General features: G+C 48.0%; 1 protein-coding gene and 1 pseudogene across 1 annotated transcript; both read right to left on the reverse strand.

The window, feature by feature from the left end:
• Window positions 1–593: 593 nt before the first annotated feature.
• Window positions 594–9,916, reverse strand: LOC123057735 (receptor-like protein EIX2; annotated as a pseudogene).
• On the reverse strand, window positions 5,479–7,317 carry LOC123070387 (uncharacterized). Its single transcript, XM_044493596.1, has 2 exons — window positions 6,003–7,317; window positions 5,479–5,676 (listed from the first exon to the last, which is right to left on the reverse strand). The coding sequence occupies exons 1-2, from the start codon at window positions 7,081–7,083 to the stop codon at window positions 5,633–5,635; spliced, it is 1,125 nt and encodes a 374-aa protein (XP_044349531.1). The 5' UTR covers window positions 7,084–7,317; the 3' UTR covers window positions 5,479–5,632.
• Window positions 9,917–20,627: the final 10,711 nt, after the last annotated feature.

A 20,627-nucleotide genomic window follows, 5' to 3' on the forward strand; every position in this document is an offset into this window, starting at 1 on the left:
CGACAGCAATAAGCGGAGGCCAGCCAACACGCACGCTCCAAGCCAAGCCATGGTGTGTCGTCCCGTCCCCTATGCGGAGGTCTGGAGGCCGTCCACTAGATGCGCGCGGGCGGGGCCGGACGGAGCGGGGCGCGGTCGACTTCTCGTCGGCTCCCCCAGGTCCGCCTCCCGCCGTCGCCGCCACTGCTCCCCGGCGACTCGACCGCTCCCCGAGATAGGGCTCGTGAGGCAGCCTCCACTCTGCTTCTGCTCCTGAATATATACCAGGTCCTTCTTTGATCACTGAAAAATAAGAGGCCACAATCCTCCCCAGTCCCCACATATATTTTCATACGTAATCTCGTTCAACAGTGATACTCACAAGCGGGTAAATAATAATAACTGGCACGTCTGAGAAGATACAAATCGTTAAATCCCCACATATGGGTAAACATATTACATATTATTTGCTCACTGTGAATGTAAAGCAAGAGTTAAGTCTGGAATTACATGAACTAGTAACTGAAACTCAGCCTTGCATTCAGCTTCACGGATCACAACCCCAAGACTTGTGTGTTGTACTAAACTTACATAGTAGCACCATTGGCTCCAGTTCAACCTGCGGTGGTTGCCTGCCTTGTCATCCTCCTCCACTTCACAACCGCAAACACATACATTTTATCACAAACCTCATCGAAGAGCCGGAAATAGGAGATCCTCCATGTTTTCTTGAACAAAAGGGAGCAGAACGCCACCCAGAGGCCAACCGCAAAGCCCACGCTTAGCCCGAAACAGAAGGGCATCACCTCAGATCCTTCTTTGCTTGTCGTGAAGTGGCTCTCTGTTGTATGGTCTCCCGGGCAGCCCTTTCAAAGAGGAGGCCCGCAGAGGCCAGGGTTGCCAATGTACATGGATGCGGGGTCATCGGGGTTGAGTGTTTCGAGCTGGGGGCCCGACGGTATCCTTCCTGATAAGTCGTTGTAGGACAAGTTTAGATAGCTTAGTGATGTTAGATTGGATAGGCTTGAAGGGATTTTGCCAGAGAGCTGGTTGCTGGAGAGGTCAAGTGATTCTAGTGAGTGCATGGAGCCAATGCTCTCTGGGATCTTTCCGGTCAAGTGGTTCAAAGACAGATTCATGCTCACCAAACCCGCCGCGGGACCTATGCTTTTGGGGATTTCTCCAGTTAAATGATTGTAGGATAAATCAAGACTCACCATGTATATGTATAGACCAATATATTCACGCCCTTGCCCTTTTGTGATTACAAATATGCTATTGATGTCATCAATGACATAATAGTGTGATCCACCGTCAATTCCCATAGCGATGCCACGGGAAGGAGTGTCATTTGCTATAGCCATGCCACGGGAAGGACAAATGCTAATGTTGTGGTTTGGACTGCACCATCCATGTTTAGCAGGGACTGAGGTATAGTGCCTGAAAAGTTATTGTGTGCTAGGTCCAAATATTGGAGATATTGAAGTCCTCCAAGCTGGGTAGGTATATGGCCAGAAAACATGTTGGACCTGAGGCGCAGATATTTTAGTTGTGGTAATTCCTGTCCAATCCATGATGGTATGGTTCCAAAATTCTTATTTTGCCCAAGATCAATAAAAGTTAGTCCCGGGCAGTTCTGTAATAACAAAGGGAATTCATCCGAGAGGTTATTGTTGTCGAGCCTTAGAGTTCTAATACTGCAATATAGCATGTCAAAGCTTGAATCACTATCCGGAGAGGTTGTGTTAGGCGGGACCATTTCTGAACTTGATGCCACATTTTCTGAACATCGAGGGAACTGACCTGTTATCATGTTGTTTCCAATGTCAAGTAATCTCAAGGACCTCATTTGGCATAATGATGCTGGGATAGAGCCTGTGAAATGGTTGTCAAAAAGATACAAACTTCGTATTTGCATTGGCCAGCTGAAGCTGAAATTTAATGGCAGAGGCCCTGACAGAGAGTTTCTTGAGAGATCCAAACCTATTATATTATAAGGTACCTGCTGTACCGAACCAACGAATCGATTCGAGCTTAGGTCTAACCAAGAAGCATCCATCTGTCCAAGAGTAACTGGTAATGTGCCACTGATGTTATTGCTTGAGAGGTCCAAACCCTTAGCCTTTGAAAATACAGTCCAAAACCAATCAGGCATGGCATCAGCTATCCCGGCATGAGACATATACAAGAAGGAAACATTGTTCTGTGATTTGAGCCACTGAGGAAATCTTGGCCCAAGATGGCATGATGTCAATCCTAGTATCTGTAATTTGAATGGAGGGGTCCAGTCAGAGTTTACCTCCATGGTAAGGAAATTTGCAGATAATTGCAGATTCTGCAAGTCGGTAAGCTTGGAAAAGTGATCTTCAGTTATGAGCCCATCAATCTGATTGTAGGCTAGGTTCAGGTAAACTAGGTTGGAAAGTGTAGAATCAGGGGAGAGAGGGGTGGCGGCTGGGATAGAAAGATGGCCTGGTATTGTATTTTATTGGAGTTAGGGTTTCCTGTACAAGGGGGCAGCACATATATAGGCTGCAGGGTTACATGGGACACATGGGACACATGGGCCACATGGGCCATAAGCGCGCGCGCGCACACACACACACACTGAAATACAGATAAGACACAGCCCAACACTCCCCCTCAAGAGGGATGATAGATATCTATCATGCCCATCTTGTCACAAGCAAGATTGCTCTCCCTGGTTCCCAAACCTTTTGTCAGACAATCGGCGACTTGTTGTCCAGAGCTCACATGAGTTATCTTGATGATTCCTGCATCCAGTTTCTCTTTGATAAAGAATCTGTCTATCTCCACATGTTTTGTTCTGTCATGTTGCACTGGATTATTAGCAATGCTGATTGCAGATTTGTTGTCACACCACACATTCAGAGGATCTTGTCTGAGCACTTTCAGCTCAAGCAGAAGGCCTCTTACCCATAACATCTCACTCAGCCCTTGAGACATTGCCCTATACTCAGCTTCTGCAGTTGATTTTGACACCACCGGTTGTTTTTTGCTTCTCCATGATACCAAATTTCCACCAACAAACACACAATAGCCAGAGGTTGATCGTCTATCATCAAGACAACTAGCCCAATCAGCATCGCTATAACCGTCAACATTCAAATGGCCATTACTCTTGAACCAGAGTCCCATACCAGGGCTGCCCTTTAGATACCTCATGATTCTATAGACTGCATCAAGGCGTCCACTTCTGGGGTCATGCATATATCTACTTACTACACTTACTGCATATGTAATATCTGGTCTAGTGTGACACAAGTACAGAAGTTTGCCAACCAATTGTTGATATTTTGCTTTGTTAACTTGTTCACCCATCTGTGCTGTCAATTTGTGATTTTGTTCAATGGGAGTTGGGGCTGCTCTACATCCAAGCATTCCCATATCACTTAGGAGCTCTAAGGTATACTTCCGCTGAGACAGGGCTATTCCCCTCTTTGATCTTGCAACTTCGATACCCAGGAAATATTTTAGCTGACCAAGATCCTTAACTTCAAATGCTTTGCCTAGGCATTTCTTTAGTCTTCCAATCTCCTCTTCATTGTCTCCCGTTATTATGATGTCATCCACATATACTGCAAGAATAGTAATCTGTTGCTTGGAATGTTTATAGAAAACAGTGTGATCTCCATTGCATTGTTTATACTCCATACTGCAAACTGCTTGCCTGAACCGGTCAAACCAAGCCCTTGGCGATTGCTTCAAACCATAGAGAGATTTTCTCAATCTACAAACCTTCCCAACAGTCCCAGGTGTAGAAAGTCCAGGAGGAATTTCCATGTAGACTTCCTCTTGTAGATCTCCATGTAAAAAGGCATTTTTTACATCAAGTTGGTGTAGTGGCCATCCAAAGTTAGCTGCACATGAGATTAGAATCCTCACTGTATTCATCTTTGCAACTGGGGCGAATGTTTCGTCATAATCAATACCATACGTTTGGCTGTACCCTCTGGCTACCAGTCTTGCCTTGTAACGCTCAACCTTACCCTCAGGATTCTGCTTCATTGTGAAGATCCACTTACAACTGACTGCCTTCTTCCCATATGGAAGATTCACTAGCTCCCATGTTTTGTTCTTTCTCAGGGCCTCTAACTCTTCCCTCATGGCTTCACACCACTTTGGATCTTGTATTGCTTCTTTCCAGTCTTTAGGAACAATCACGGCTTGAAGTGATGCGACAAATGCTCTAAATGAAGGTGATAGGGCTTCATAGGTGACATAATTACTGATGTCATGCTCAAGATTGCCCTTGCTCAAAGTTTTCCTTGCTACTTCCTTCTTGAGAGCAATTGGCAGGTTAGGTGATGCTTCTTCAGTACTTGAATTTTCATATGACTCCACTTCAGATGAGCTTCCTGTCGCTTGAGTTTCTTCTGACTGCTCCCCCTGTTCCATAGTTTCTTTTGACTGCTCCTCATGCACTTGTTCCTCCACAACTCTCTTCCTTCTTGTGTACACCTGAGGATTCCTTTCCTCATTTGGTCTCTGCCACCTCTGCTGTTCAGCCCCATCAACTACAACTGGAATGAAGGATCCCACTATTTTCGGGGTTGGTATTGGCTGCTCCTTGTCGCCATTGGTGCTGCACTCACCACTCAAGTTGCACTCCCCCTCTTGACCACCCTGCATAGATTGTGAGTGGTCAAGTTCTTCGAATAAAGTGCTGAGATATGTCTTCTCACCATAGAAAGGCTCAGATTCTCGAAAGGTGACATCCATACTTACAAATGTGCGCCTTTCAGCGGGACTCCAACACTTATAGCCTCGCTGCCCTGCAGGATATCCAACAAATATGCATTTTACAGCTCGTGGATCCAGCTTTCCCACTGCTGGTCTGTGATCTCTAACGAAGCAGGTGCACCCAAATAACTTCAGAGGAACTGAGAATTTGTTCTCCCCAAATAGCATCTCACATGGGGACTTCATACCAAGCATTTTTGAAGGCATCCGGTTGATCAGGAACGTTGCAGTCATGACAGCTTCACTCCACAAGAATTTTGGCACATTCATGGTGAACATAAGTGATCGAGCCACTTCTAAAATGTGTCGGTTTTTCCTTTCTGCAACACCATTCTGAGCAGGGGTATCTGGACATGATGTTTGGTGCATTATGCCTTGTGCTGACAGGAAACCTCCAAATTGCTTGTTTACATATTCAGTTCCATTGTCAGATCTGATCACCTACACCTGCACATTGAATTGGTTTCGCACATAGGCATAAAACTCCTGAAAACATTGGAATACCTCATCTTTATGTCGCATGAGGTACACCCAAGTCATGCGAGTGTGGCAGTCTATAAATGTCACAAAATATTTCATTCCACTAACAGAAACAACAGGACATGTCCACACATCAGAGTGAATCAGCATAAACGGGGATATACTCCTTAGCCCCTTATTCAAATATGAGATTCTTGTGTGCTTTGCATATTCACATGCATCACACACAAGCTTACTCTTGTCTACTCCACACATTACATCAGGAAACATCTTACTCATCTTATCAAAAGCCATATGCCCCATGCGACAGTGATGGATCATCGCCATTGTCTCACTTACTCCAACTAGTACAGCCAAAATAGGACTAGCACCAGACCTAGACACATCACGATCCATATACCACAATCCACTACGCCTGGTTCCTGTCCCAAGTTTCCTTCCAGTCATCCTCTCCTGAATCAAACATATTTTCTTATCAAGAGTTATTCGGCAATCTATCTGATCAATCAAAGCACTTAGAGAAAGCAAGTTCACAGGAAAAGCTGGAACATGTAATACATCATATAATTTAATAGTGGGTGTACATTGAACTGATCCAACTCCTTTAATCGGTTGTGAGGTGCCATCAGCAGTTTGTATTGTTTCACAATGTGTAATTGGGTACTGAGTATATGATTCAAACTCAGTTGAGGTACCCGCAACATGCTTGGATGCTCCAGAATCTAATATCCAATCTGGAAGGAAATCATGTGTGGATATAGATGCATTTGCAAAGTTACCTTCCCCTGTGTAGACAAAGTGGGCAAAGTTCCCGAAGGTGTTGTCCTCCTGGCTTCTACTCTTCGACTCCCCTTGAGAGGTTGTTGACGTCCCTTCTTCTTGCGTTGCCAACTTAGCCAAGTTTGCTTTGAAGCCACTGGAATAATTCGAACCCCTCGAGTTACCTCTGCCTCTAACTCCCCGGTATCCACCTCGGCTGTAACCTCTTCCCCTACCACGTATTTCTCTGCGTTGTGCTGTGCAATTGATGCTTATGTGACCTTTCTCTCCACAGTTGAAGCACTCTCTTGTCTCCTTCCATTCAGACACAGTAAATGCTGAGCGAGATGCATTCGCTTCTCCAGTCCTGGTCAACTTCAACCTGACCTCCTCCTGTGCCATTGCTGCAACTGCCTCCTCAAGCGAGGGGAGCTTTGGCTGATGAAACAACCCAGCACGCCTTCCTTCAAATTCTGAGCTAAGTCCCTTCAAGAATTTCATCACTCTCCTACGCTCTACCCACTTCTTAGTAGCAACGATACATTCTGAATGTGGTAACTCCAGTGGATCATAGTGGTCTAAGTCAGCCCACAAATGCTGCAATTCTGCTACATACTCCATCACCGACTTATCCCCTTGTTTTAGCTCATTTACTCTATCCTCAATCTGCGCCATAAGCATTATGTTCCCTTTCCCGGAGTACAATGTTTCCAGGGTTTTCCATACCTCTACTGCATGGGGAAGAGTCTCCACGGCTGCTGCAATGGATGGGGTCAAGGAGTTCAGCAGCCATGCCACCACCAGAGAGTCAATGACACTCCACTTCTTCCACTCTTCACTTGCCCTGTTCGCCGGTTCATCTACTTCCCCTCTGACATAGCCTTCCAGCCCCTTTGTCCTCAATATTAGCAATGCCCTTCTGGACCAGCTTAGGTAGTTTGTGACCCCTTCCATCTTGATTTCATTTGGCACCAGTTCTATTTTCTGTATCACCTCAGGCTGAGGAACAAGCGCACCTGGGGAAGCCACACCCTCTGCCTTGACAGTGATGAGCTCAGCTAGCTTCTCCAACGCCTTTACCAACCCCTGGTTGTCCCCCATCTTTCCAATCTTGAATCACACCACTAGCAACCTCCAGCAACCACTGCTCCCCACTTTCACCTCTCTACTACCTCCTCCCCTCAGATCTGGGATTCCACCTCTCCTTCTTCCACACAAGCCTTCTCCTCTCAGACAATCGCCAGCAAGCACAACCAGCCAACCACCATCACCACTGCTGGGATTGGGAACCCAAGCTCTGACACCATGTAGAATCAAGGGAGAGAGGGGTAGCGGCTGGGATAGAAAGATGGCCTGGTATTGTATTCTATTGGAGTTAGGGTTTCCTGTACAAGGGGGCAGCACATATATAGGCTGCAGGGTTACATGGGCCACATGGGACACATGGGCCACATGGGCCATAAGCGCGCGCGCGCACACACACACTGAAATACAGATAAGACACAGCCCAACAGAAAGCGTACCTATCCCAGCGGGTAGAGGTCCTGTAAGTTTGTTGAACCCAAGATCAAGAATGGTCAAGCTAGTCATGTGGCTGATCCAGTCTGGCAAGGAGCCAGTTATGTTATTGCCTTCCAGATTCAGCACCTGCAACTGACTCCATGAACATGTTGGTAACCTCTTGATGAACTCCACCACGTTCCCTTGAACACCATTCTCTGCCAGTTCAAATATTCTCAGGCTGCAAAGTGTATCTGGTATCATTCCCTTTAGATGGTTGCCACTCAGCTGAAGGACTTCAAGTGAACTCAAGTTTCCCAACTGTGCAGGAAACATGCCATATACACCGGTGTTCTTAAGGTTCAGATATTTGAGGTTGGGTGCATCCCAAACCCAACTAATAGTGTCGAACTGCATTGGAATTGCATTGTTAGAGATGTCGAGGATCTTGAGCTTGGTGAGGTTCGAGTGGGACACAAACTGGCTTGTGGTATTAAGCGAACACCACTGTAGCTTGAGGACCTCAAGAGAGGCCATCATGTTCACTGTGTCAACCAAGCTTATCACGGCACCGAGGTTCACATAGCTCATGTCAAGATACTTGAGCAAAGAGAGCTGTGGCAGCCATGAGAGATCATCTGAGTGTAAATCTTGAGAAGTCAGATCAAGGAATTGCAATTTCGAGAGGTTGCCAAGCTGGCGGGGCACCACGCCAGAAAAATTCACGTTTGAAAGGTTGAGGTACCGCAGGTCACGAAGAGACCCTACAAACTCCGGGAGGCGGCCTTGAGGCCCGGTGAGAAAAAAGTTACCGCCAAGGTCCAGGTGCTGCAGATGCTCCAGGTCTTTCAGAGAAGAGCTTATCTCACCTTCCAGAAGAGAGAAGTCGCCCCGTGCATGGAGCTCGAGCTCGATGACATGGCCGGTCATGTTGCTGCATCTGACGCCCTCCCAACGGCAGCAGTCCTGCCCCTGCCACGACGAGAGGAGGTGCTCCGGGTCGGCCGTGATGCCGGCCTTGATGGACAGCAGGGCTTCCCTTTCCCTTGCGATGCATCCTCCTCGATCATGCATCCGCCATGTATCTGGCTTGGACCACCCTGCTGTGGTTTCTGTGAGCAGGAGCAGGAAGACTGCAAGTGCAAGCATGGTGGGTTGCGATCTCAGAATCAGCTGCTGTTCTTCTTAGGTAAAAGTGTGGTTTGTTGTATACTTGGTATCGATGGTGTTCATACTGTAAGGTGAAACATATCTCATTGCTGTATTTTATTGTTACTGATATTAGAGTAGCAAATTGCATGTTCAGTCCACATCTGATAAGGGGACAGGTCTTATTGCGGTCAAGACAGGGTGTCCTGAATAGTTGCGATTTTTCAGCATCTTATTAACTGTGACCAGATTGATAGTGGAACAGAGAGGGGGGGGGGGGGGGGGGGGGGGAAGCATTCAGCACTTGCCAGGATTTACCACATCCACATGGAGGAAAACAAATTTAAATAGGCATTTTGTCCGTAGTGTTGCAGTATTATCTCTCTGGGATGCTAGAGTTGGTGGAGTGAATGGCTAGGTGTTCATTAGATACAGTTTAGTCATGTATATGCAATTTGTTTTCAATTTTCTGTGTAACGCAAATTACTTACTTTAAAGGTGGTTTGTTTATATGAAGAGAAAAAAGTTTAATCATTTGCCCCTGCTATATATCATTGACATGCAGAAAATACCAGCTGATTGTAGGGCCAAAGAAAAATAATGTTGCTGCCCAGGAAAACATCCCGAAACAAGGTCCTAGCGCCTTGGCAAATGTGTCTGTAAAAGAAGAGCAAAGCAAAGGTAGCATAACCAAAAGGTAAGGCGAAATGCATGCCATTGTCAGAAAATTGTACGTTCAGTCTATGTCTGATACATCGACAGGTCTTTTGCGGTCAAGACACGGTGGCCTGAATAATTGCGATTTTTCAGCATCATATTAACTGCGGCCAAATCGAAGTTGGAACAGAGAAAAAAGGAAACCATTCAGCACTTGCCAGGATTTACCACATCCACATGGAGGATGAAAGATCTAAAGAGACATTTTGTCCGTAGTGTTACAGCGTTCTCTCTCTGAGATGCTATAGCTGGTGGAGTGAATGACAAAAGAAAATTCTTTTGGTAAAGGTAGTTTGTTTATGAAGGAAAAAAATATTATTTGCCGCTGCTATATATCATTGGCATGCAGAGAAATTCCATCTTACTGTAGGGCCAAAGAAAGGAAAAAATTCAAAGAAAAATAATGTTGCTGGCAAGGTAAACATCTGGGAAGAGTTCGTATCTCCGCTCTAGAAACTGCATCTCTTGGAACAGACTTCTTCCCCCTGCTCCCCTTCCGCCTAGGGTTTCCGCGCCACCGCCGTCGGCTCCCACGCGCGGAGCCGCCGCCGCGGCCGGAGCCCGCCATCGCCGCTCGCCTCCCCCGCTCCCCCGTTCCTCCCGTCCTTGTACCCCTCGCGTCGCCTCCCCAGGCGAGGCGACCGGGGGGGGCCCGACGCCGCTCCCCTCCCGCGCGCCCCAAGCCCCTCCCTCCTCCCGCCGCCACCAGCGCGCTCCGCCCGGCCTTGCCCGCGTGGTGTCGGCGGCGGCGGGCCTGCCTGTCCCCGCGCGCGACCTCCTCTGCTCGGGCGATGGAGGCTGTGGCGGTGTTCTTCGGCTGGCGATGGTGCGTCCTGGCGGCGGGGTCCGCGGGGCACGGGCGATTCTGATGTGGTGGCGCGGCCGTTGGCCGCAGGGCGCACGGTGGTGCGGCTAGCCGCCGGCCTCCGCTCCGCCCAGATCTGGGCTCTTCTGGGCCTCAGCTGGGTTGGGGCGGGCCAGCGTTCCGACGTGTGGCGGCGTGGCTCCCTAGTGGTGGTGGCGCGGCGCCGAGGGATGCGGGTGGTGGCGGCTTCATCGGCCGAGGTGCTGCAGCGTGGCAGCAGGGGTTGTCCGGATCCTTTGGGGTCCGGCCGGGCCTGTGCGGGCCCGGTAAGCTCCTGCTGTCACGTCCGGTCGGCTCCGCGTCGGCGGTGGTGGTAGTCCCCTCCCATCGGCTGAGTTGCGGCTGTCCTCGAGCCCGTTGACCCCTCGTCCCTCCTCCAGGTCTCGTGTCGGTGGCTCAGCGAGACGGCGATGATGGTTCAGTGACTGTGGTGGCACATGTTGGTGGGCGGCAGTTCTGGTGGAGCACTTCCGATCGTCCGGGGTGGTGGTGGTTGTTTGGGTTGGGAGAAATCCCTGGTGGCTCGTCCATCACCGACGCGGTGACGCCTGCGGGCGCCGCCGGACCTTCCTGAAGGGCGTCGGATCTGCCCCTTCCCCACTGCCCTCTGCGTACCGGGGGAAACCCTTGGACTTGTCCGGGCAGCAGCGGCGTCGTTGTCGTATTCCTTCCTGAAGGTGCTGCTCGGTACGCGACGCCTCGGAGTGCTAGTAGCGCGGTGGTTCTTCTCCGATGGGTGCAGCGGTCACTGGTCATCTTTGTTTCGTCGACCTGCCGTTGTCGACATTTGTTTCTTTTTCTTTTTCCTTTTCTTTTTCTTTTTTTTTGGGCGTGCTTGTGCTGCTTCCACCCCAGCACCTATTGTTGGTTGTATCGGATGGTTCACTTTATAATACAAAGCGGGGGGAAACCCTTTTTCTCAAACATCTGGGAACAAGGTCCTAGCGCCATGCCAAATGTGTCTTACACAGAAGAGCAAAGCAAAGGTAGCATGACCAAAAGGTAAGGTGAAATGTTTGTCATAGTCAAATTTAAGTGTTATCGATATTAGAGGAGCAAATTGCATGTTCAGTCTACATTTGATACATCGACAGGTCTTTTGCGGTCAAGGCACGGCGGCCCGAATAATTTCGATTTCAGTATTGTATTAACTGCGGTCAAATCGAAGTTGGAACAGAAAAAAAGGAAACCACTCTGCACTTTCCAGTGTTTACCGCATCCTCATGGAGGAAAAAAGATCTAGAGAAAATTTTTGTCTGTAGGTATTAGTCATATGCATGCAGTCTCTTTCCTTTCCACTCTGCTCTGCGTAACACAATTTATTTACTGTGAAGTTAGTTTGGTAATGAGGAGAGAAAATTATTTTCATCACTTGCCCTTGCTATGTATCATTGACATGCAGAGTACTAATAACCATATGATTACGGCGCCAAAGTGAAGGAAACCAAGATAAAAGAAGAATAATGTCGCTGCCCAGGTTGGAATTGGAGACCTTCAACACTGAAGAAAACAGAGGATCACACTGATGCTATGCTACCAGGGCCATGGACGTCTTCTGATCTTGCTACGCTTCCTATCTAACATGATGGTTTTCACTGTAGTGCCATGGGGCTTTATTTTCCAGTATCTGTGATGAGGCCTCATCACAGGTTGTAAGGGATCATCTCGTGGAACTGGGCGTCATGCCTTCGCTGTAGAAAAACACTGTGCTTTTGTTTTTTAGATTAACACAAAAATTATTTGCTGTAAAGTTAGTCCGGTAAATTTTCTTTTTGAAAAGGGGGTCTCTCCTGCCTCTGTATCAGAACGATGCATACGGCCATCTTATTAACCAAATAACAAAAAGTGCCAACAAGATTCCACAGTCTCCAGCCAAATAAAAAGAAAACGATAAATGCAGCTCACACAGAGCGACGGACGGCTAGATACACAAACTAGCCCGAAAAAGATGCCACAACCGGCTGGCTAACAATAGATAGAGAAACTAATTGCCTATCCTATTACATGACCGCCATTCAAACCGGTTGAAGATATCCCGAGCTACCATCTCCCAACGGATAGATCCAGTAACCAAATACTCTCTGGCCTCCATCGGAGTGAGTAGCGACCACGAACGGATCAGTGCCGTAGCTCGGAAAATAACCTGCAAAAAATAAATCCGTGATGTTCTGTTAAAAACCAAATCATTTCTGCAATTTCAGATAGTCCATAACAAAGCGCAAACTCCAATCCGAATATGTCTTGCTAATTCAGGCTCAACCCCATTAAGCCATGTCCCAAATAAAGCATTGACCGAAGTCGGTGGAGTAATATTAAAAGCAATATGGACCGTCTGCCAAAGAACTTTGGCCAACGGGCAATCAAAGAATAAATGCTTAATCGTCTCACCCCGATCACAGAAACTACACCTAGTAGGTCCTGTCCAATTGCGTTTAATCAAGTTGTCCTTTGTTAAAATAACTTGTTTATGGACAAACCACATAAACACTTTAATTTTTAAAGGAACTTTGACAGCCCAAACATACTTGGAAGTTGGAATAGCATTCGAATTAATAACATCAATATACATTGATTTAACTGTAAATACTCCAGAACTAGTCAACTTCCAACGCAATATATCGGGTTGGTGAGAAAGTTGAACCTTCATCAGTCTCCTAACTAAATGGAGTCATTCTTCCCAACGATTGCCCGCTAGCGACCGTCGAAACTGAATATTAAGGGGGACAGATTGGAATACCGTTGCCACGAACACCTCACGCCGTTGAGCAATCCGATATAAAGACGGATATTGAATGGCTAAAGGTGATTCACCAAGCCAAGTATCCTCCCAGAAACGTGTACTTGTACCGTTTCCAATAACAAATCTCGTCCTATTGAATATAGATTGTTTGACTTTCATTAGTCCTTTCCAGAAAGGCGAATCAGTCGGCCTGACTGCGACCTGGGACAATGTTTTAGTTTGGAGGTACTTGTCTGCGCCCACATGGCCTCAGTCCCGGAAGACAGCTTCCACAACCACTTACTAAGAAGACATCTATTCTTAACTTCAAGATTTTCAATACCAATACCCCCTTGGTCTTTCGGTCTATAGATGATGTCCCATTTAGCAAGCCGGTATTTTCTTTTAAGTTCATCACCCTGCCAAAAGAAACGCGACCGATAGAAGTCCAGTCGTTTCCTAACACCAACTGGGACCTCAAAGAAAGATAAGAGAAACATAGGCATACTCGTGAGCACCGAATTAATCAATATCAAACGGCCTCCGTATGACATGAGCTTACCCTTCCAATAGCTCAGGTTTTTTCTCAAATCGATCCTCGATGCACTTCCATTCTTTGTTTGTTAGCCTACGATGGTGAATCGGAATACCAAGGTAAGAGAAGGGTAAACTCCCCAACTCGCACCCAAACAATTGCCTATAAGACTCCTGGTCATCTTTGGCTCTACCAAAGCAGAACAATTCGCTCTTATGGAAGTTAATCTTTAACCCGGTCAATTGTTCAAACAGGCATAACACTATCTTCATATTTCTCGCCTTGGCCAAATCATGCTCCATAAAGATGATTGTATCATCGGCGTACTAAAGGATGGAAACACCTCCCTCAACAAGATGAGGTACCAACCCACCCACTTGACCATTCTCCTTAGCCCATCCTATCAAAATTGCTAACATATCCACCACAATGTTAAATAGGATAGGGGACATCGGATCTCCTTGTCTTAGGCCTTTATGTGTCTGGAAATAATGACCTATGTCGTCATTCACTTTAATTCCCACACTCCCTTTTTGCGTATATGTTTCGACCTGTCGGCGCCAGGCTTCATCAAAACCTTTCATACGCAATGCCTGTTGGAGGAATGGCCACTTAACCTTATCGTACGCTTTTTCGAAATCCACCTTAAAAATTACTCCATCTAATTTTTTGGAATGGATTTCATGGAGTGTTTCATGAAGAACAACCACCCCTTCAAGGATGTTCCTGTCCGGCATGAAAGCAGTTTGGGATTGCTGCACCACAGACTGCGCAATCTGTGTGAGCCTATTAGTCCCGACCTTGGTGAAGATTTTGAAACTAACATTGAGGAGGCAGATCGGCCTGAACTGCTCAATCCTCATAGCATCCATTTTCTTCGGGAGCAATGTGATAGTTCCAAAATTCAAGTGAAATAATTAAAGCTGTCCAGAGAATAAATCATGAAACATAGGTAGTAAATCCCCCTTAATAATGTGCCAACACTTTTTATAGAACTCAGCCGGGAACCCATCCAGACCGGGAGCCTTATTATTTTTCATTTGTGCAATAGCATCGAACACCTACTGTTCTGAGAATGGGGCAACCATGATATCATTATCAGCAGCAGACAATTGAGGCTGAAAGTGCGTTATATCGACTAGAGGGGGGGTGAATAGGCGATTTTTATGAAAGTCTTCAAAACGTAAAGGTTATGAAGACAAACAGTACAAATATGCCTATCACTTGTGCAGCGGAAGTTAGATTACACTAGGCAAGCCATGTTCAAGTATTCAATAGAGTGAAAGCACAATGACAAGTAGCTGCAGTGTAATAAGGATCAGGTAGGAAGAAGTTACGAAGCCAATCAAATCAAACAGTTACGTTGTGAAGACAAAAGATAGAGCAAGCATGCAATGGCTTCACAATGAATAACAGTAAGTTGAAAGGAAGTGAAGATGAAACCAGTGACACGTTGAAGACAATGATTTGTTGGACCAGTTCCAGTTGCTGTGACAACTGTACGTCTGGTTGGAGCGGCTAGGTATTTAAACCAAAGGACACACAGTCCTGGACACCCAGTCCTGAACACGCAGCTCAGAACACCCAATCCTCACCGTATTCTCCTTGAGCTAAGGTCACACAGACCTCGCCCAATCACTCCGGTAAGTCTTCTAGGTAGACTCCCAAACCTTCACAGACTTCGTTCACCGACAATCCACAATTTCTCTTGGATGCTCAGAATGCGACGCATAACCGTCTGGAGGATGCACAGTCCTCAAGTGTAATAAGTCTTCAGATCACTCAGACAAGAAGACTTAAGTGATGCCCAATTTACTCTGGCTCTGGGTGGTTAGGGCTTTTCTCCTCGCTAGGTATTTTCTCTCAAAGGGTTCGAGGTGGGTTGCTCTCAAACGACAAAAGTCATGCACTGAAATCTGAGCAGCCAACCGTTTATGGTTGTAGGGGTGGACTATTTATAGCCACTAGGCAACCCGACCTGATTTGTCCGAAATGACCCTGGGTCACTAAGGAACTGACACGTGTTCCAACGGTCAGATTTCGAACTCACACGGCAACTTTACTTGGGCTACAAGTAAAACTGACTTGTCCGACTCTGGACAAGATTTGCTCTCATAGTCTTCGCTCGAAGACATAGGATTTGAATTAGGCATCACTTCAGTCATTCTGACTGGTTCTCTTGGACCCCACTTAACAGTACGGTGGTTCCTATGACTCAACAGAAATGAAATAAAACTACGAAGGATCTAAGTCTTCGAGTTCCATAAGCTTCATGTGGTGTCTTCTCTTGTCATAGTCTTCAATGTGAATGTCTTCATAAACCACCATTGTCTTCACTGTCTTCGTACATTTTTTAGGGGTCATCTCTGGTAGTAAAACCGAATCAATGAGGGACTTCTACCTGTGTTATCCTGCAATTCTCACAAAGACATTAGTCCCTCAACTAGGTTTGTCATCAATACTCCAAAACCAACTAGGGGTGGCACTAGATGCACTTACAATCTCCCCCTTTTTGGTGATTGATGACAAACTAGTTGAAGTTTTCAACGGGGATTATAATTTGTGAAATTGTAAAGGAATTGTCTTCATAAGCTGCAAGGGCTCCCCCTGAAGATGTGCATATAAGTAATTTGCTTCTTGAATGCAAATGCACATGGCAGGTTGTACTTGTGGAGATCCACTTCAACTTATGATGACAATCCACTATGCATGTAAAAGTATATGAAGATAATGACATGCAAAATGAAAAATGGACATCTGCAGAATGATCTAAGTGCGGAATTTATCGTCGCTCATGCGGAATTTATCTTCACAAAACAAAGTGACAAACAGGTAGCAGACGGCCATCGAGTTTAAGTGTTACAACTCAAAGAAGCAAATGTAGCAGAACGGGAGTTGTAAGCACGAAGCAAAATGTAGCAAATTATAAAGGCACCCGCCCATAGTGACCCGCTTGAAGACTAAAAACATCATATGCTTCTCCCCCTTTTGTCAGTGATGACCAAAAAGGTTTGAAGACATAGAGTGTTCTACGCGTTTCCAGGCGCAGCAGGATCGTTGGAGTTGGTTGGTGGTGCTGAAGAGCTTGGTGCAGAGTCGACGCGCGCTAAAGGAGATGGTGGTGATGTAGCGTCGTCTTCTTCTTCGATGATCCTTGCAGTTACCGTGGCAGCAGATGAAGAGAACTCTGAGTCTTCAAGTGATGGAGTTCCGCGCAGCACAGCCCTTCTGGGAAGTGTGGAGTCAAACTTGAATCTCTCTCTGAAGCCATCCTCATGAAGATCAGCTTCAGGGCACAACATTGTGAGTCCTTTCCAGGTGCGGCGACAAGTTTCATGAGCAACGAATGCATTCTTGGTGGCAAGATTTCTGATGCGATTGACATCCACCAAGAGGCTTTTCATCTGTCGCTTCAACCAGTCGTGATGCCTATCTTGCTTTTGGTGAAGGGACACAAGAAGCTCTCGGTCATTAAGGGCACGAGCGCGCTTCTTGGGTCATTGAGCAGGTGTGCTATCAGTGGCGTCAGTTGATGTAGGGCATGGTGCACGTGTAGTGCCAGCCAACGGATACACCCTGGAGATGGCGTCAACACCTTCAACGTTCTGCGTGAAGCTCTGGTGTTCTGCATTCTAAAGACATAAGGGTTGCTTGGCAGGTGATGGGGTCATGTACCTAGGGTAGGGTCACGAACCTGATCTAAGTACCTTACCCAAGGACACCCTTAGAAGAGGTCGCCTTCCAGTCGACCAACGAGGGACTCACTCGACTGACTTGAAGGACTCGACCATGAAGACTCACTCGACCACCAGAAGGTCAAGAGGCACTCCGCACTGCAACGGCCTGTAATTAAGTAGGCTTTATGATAGTAAAGACACTTTATGTGGGGCGTTACCAGTAACGCCCCAGATTTAACTCACCTTAAACCCTCTCCTACGTGGGCTGGCTGGGGTCCTGGCGCACTCTATATAAGCCACCCCCCCTCCACAGGCAGAGGGGTTCGGCACCTTGTAACTCATATACTCATAATCCACTCGACCGCCTCCGGGCTCCGAGACGTAGGGCTATTACTTCTTCCGAGAAGGGCCTGAACTCGTACATCCCTTGTGTTTACAACCTCTCCATAGCTAGGACCTTGCCTCTCCATACTTACCCCCCACTCTACTGTCAGGCTTAGAACCACGACAGTTGGCGCCCACCGTGGGGCAGGTGTTTTAGCGATTTTGTGGAGAAGTTGCGATTCTTCCGAGTACTTTCATCATGGTGTCCGCTGGAGTTTTGGTCGGGGGTCAAGAGATCCGTCTCGGCACTCTCACCTTCATCGCCGACGACTCCGCGTGGCTCCAGGAGGCTCCACTCGACGTAGATGCGCTCCCCGTCCGCGGTGCGACGCATTTTCGTGCATGTGTCCGCGGCGTTCTGCTGCGGCAACCGTCGACCCAGTATCGGTCGGCTCCTCCATCGTCCACCCTCCCGGTCTCCCGCCAGCGCAAGCGCTCGGGCCGCTCGAGGCTTCAGCGATGGGTGAGGCACGCGGTGGCTCGCCAATTGGCCACCACCCAAGTTGCGGCAATCGAGCCCGACGAATCTCTCTACGGCTTATTCGATCTGTCGACTGGCTCCGTAGAGACTGCATCCGAGTGCGGTAGCAGTGATCCAGCGGCGGAAATCTTGATGGTCGACGGGCCCCACAGTCCCCCTGGCTTCGCCCGTGGTGATGGAGCAGGTGACGGAGGCGACCCCGCACGACGCCACGAAGAGTATCAGCCCGAGCCACTCGACTCTCTGCAAAGAGAGGAACTTCGCCGCAGGAACGTGGATGCCCTGCGTACTCCCATCGCAGGAGAAACCCCCGAGGCTCGTGCCTTGGAGGAGGCGCGTCTGGCCAATTTGGCCGAGCGCACTCGACTGGAGAACCTTCAGCGAGCACTCGACGAGCGCGCGCGGCAACGAGTCCCCGACACCAGTCGACGTCAACTCTTCCCGCCGACTCAGGTATATCGAACCCCAATTCAGAATTTAGCAGCTGCGACCCGTATAGCAGAGTCCATCCAGCCTTCGCAGTCGGAAGCTGGCAGAGGTTTGCTGCAGATCAGGGATCTGCTCCGGGCAGCAGGAGATCAGAATTCAGCCGTGTCTCAGTCGCGCAACAGAATTCACAGTTGATCCGTCACTGTGAATACGGTTCAGTCGGCTCACAGCCCCAGATCGCCTCCGCGGCGTGAAGGGCACGAGAATCGGCGAGATCAATATGGCGACAGACTCGACCGAGATGATAGGCGTCGAGTGCCCAATTCCCCTCCGAGGGGTGGGTCTTACGCTCCTCGGCAGCCAGAGGACAGGCGTCAGTACAGTACAGGGCGAAGAGTTCCAGTCGACCCCAGAGAACCAGGCTTCGACGCGCGATCCATTATCGTGCAAGGTTTGGTCGACCGGAACAGGGCCCATCGGGGCGGACTCGACAGAGATGCGCCCACAAGCAGTCGAATGCATATTTCTGGTCCTGAATGTTTCAGCAGAGCTATCAGAGCCGCAGTTATCCCTCCCAATTTCAGGTTGGCAACAGGAGTCAGCAAGTTCACTGGTGAGTCTAAGCCTGAAACTTGGCTTGAAGACTACCGAGTGGCAGTTCAGATTGGTGGTGGGAACGACGAGGTGGCCATGAAGCATTTGCCCCTCATGCTGGAAGGTTCTGCCAGGGCATGGTTGACTCAATTACCTCCTAGCAGCATTTACACTTGGGAGGATCTGTCCCGAGTGTTCATCAAAACGTTTGAAGGAACTTGCAAGCGACCAGCTGGACTGACAGAGTTGCAAGTCTGCGTGCAGAAGACTAATGAGACTCTCAGAGAGTATATTCAGAGGTGGATCACTTTGCACCACACTGTGGAGAATGTGTCTGATCATCAGGCAGTCTGCGCCTTCAAAGATGGCGTCAAGAACAGAGAACTGAGTTTGAAGTTTGGTCGAACCGGTGACATGACCTTGAGTCGGATGATGGAGATTGCTACCAAGTACGCCAATGGCGAAGAAGAAGACCGACTCCGAAGCGGCAAACACAAGCCGAGTCAGTCGGAAAAAGGAAACACCAGTCGGAAACAGAAGCGGAAGGCTGAACCGGCAGCTCCTGGAGAGGCTCTGGCCGTGACTCAAGGAAAGTTTAAGGGGAAACCAAAAGGATCCTGGAACCCCAAGAAGGTAAAGGATAAAGAAGGGAACAACGTAATGGATATGCCATGTCACATCCATACGAAGAAAGACGAAGAGGGGAATATCATCTACCCGAAGCACACCACTCGCCAATGTCGACTCCTGATCCAGCAGTTTCAGGGAAAACAGTCTAAGGACAAGGAGAAGGAGTCAGACAAGGCCGAAGACAAGGAGGACAGTGAGGAAGGATATCCGCATATCAACTCCACTCTGATGATCTTTGCAGATGTGGAAAGCAGGAGTCGACTGAAAGTCATTAACCGAGAGGTGAACATGGTTGCCCCAGCAAAGGCAAATTATCTGAAATGGTCTCAAATACCCATCACATTCGACCAATCTGATCACCCGACTCATATTGCCACCCCTGGGAGGCAAGCTTTGGTGGTCGATCCAGTTGTCGAAGGCACTCGTCTGACAAAGGTGCTGATGGATGGTGGAAGCGGGCTGAATTTGTTGTATGCAGACACACTGAAAGGAATGGGCATTCCGATGTCCCGACTGAGCACTAGTAGCATGAGCTTTCATGGAGTTATACCAGGGAAGAAGGCCAAGTCACTCGGCCAAATAGCTTTGGACGTGGTGTTTGGTGATTCGAAACATTTTCGCAAAGAAAAGTTGACGTTTGAGGTCGTGGATTTTCAGAGTGCATATCATGCCATTTTGGGGAGACCAGCTTACGCACGGTTCATGGCTCGACCATGCTACGTGTACCTCAAATTGAAGATGCCCGGCCCCAAAGGAGTGATCACTGTCACCGGTGATCGGAAAAAGGCAGAAGAGTGCTTTCAGAAGGGCTCCAAGATTGCCGATTCCCTGGTGACAGCGGTCGAGTTCGAAGAATACAAGCAAAACGCAGATCTGAGTGACTTGCTGCGATCAAAGAAACCCGCCACAGAGTCTGCATTCCAGTCGTCCGGTGAGACGAAACCTGTTCACATTCACCCGACCGA

Source organism: Triticum aestivum, chromosome 1A (assembly GCF_018294505.1).
Source record: "Triticum aestivum cultivar Chinese Spring chromosome 1A, IWGSC CS RefSeq v2.1, whole genome shotgun sequence".
Taxonomy (NCBI): domain Eukaryota; kingdom Viridiplantae; phylum Streptophyta; class Magnoliopsida; order Poales; family Poaceae; genus Triticum; species Triticum aestivum.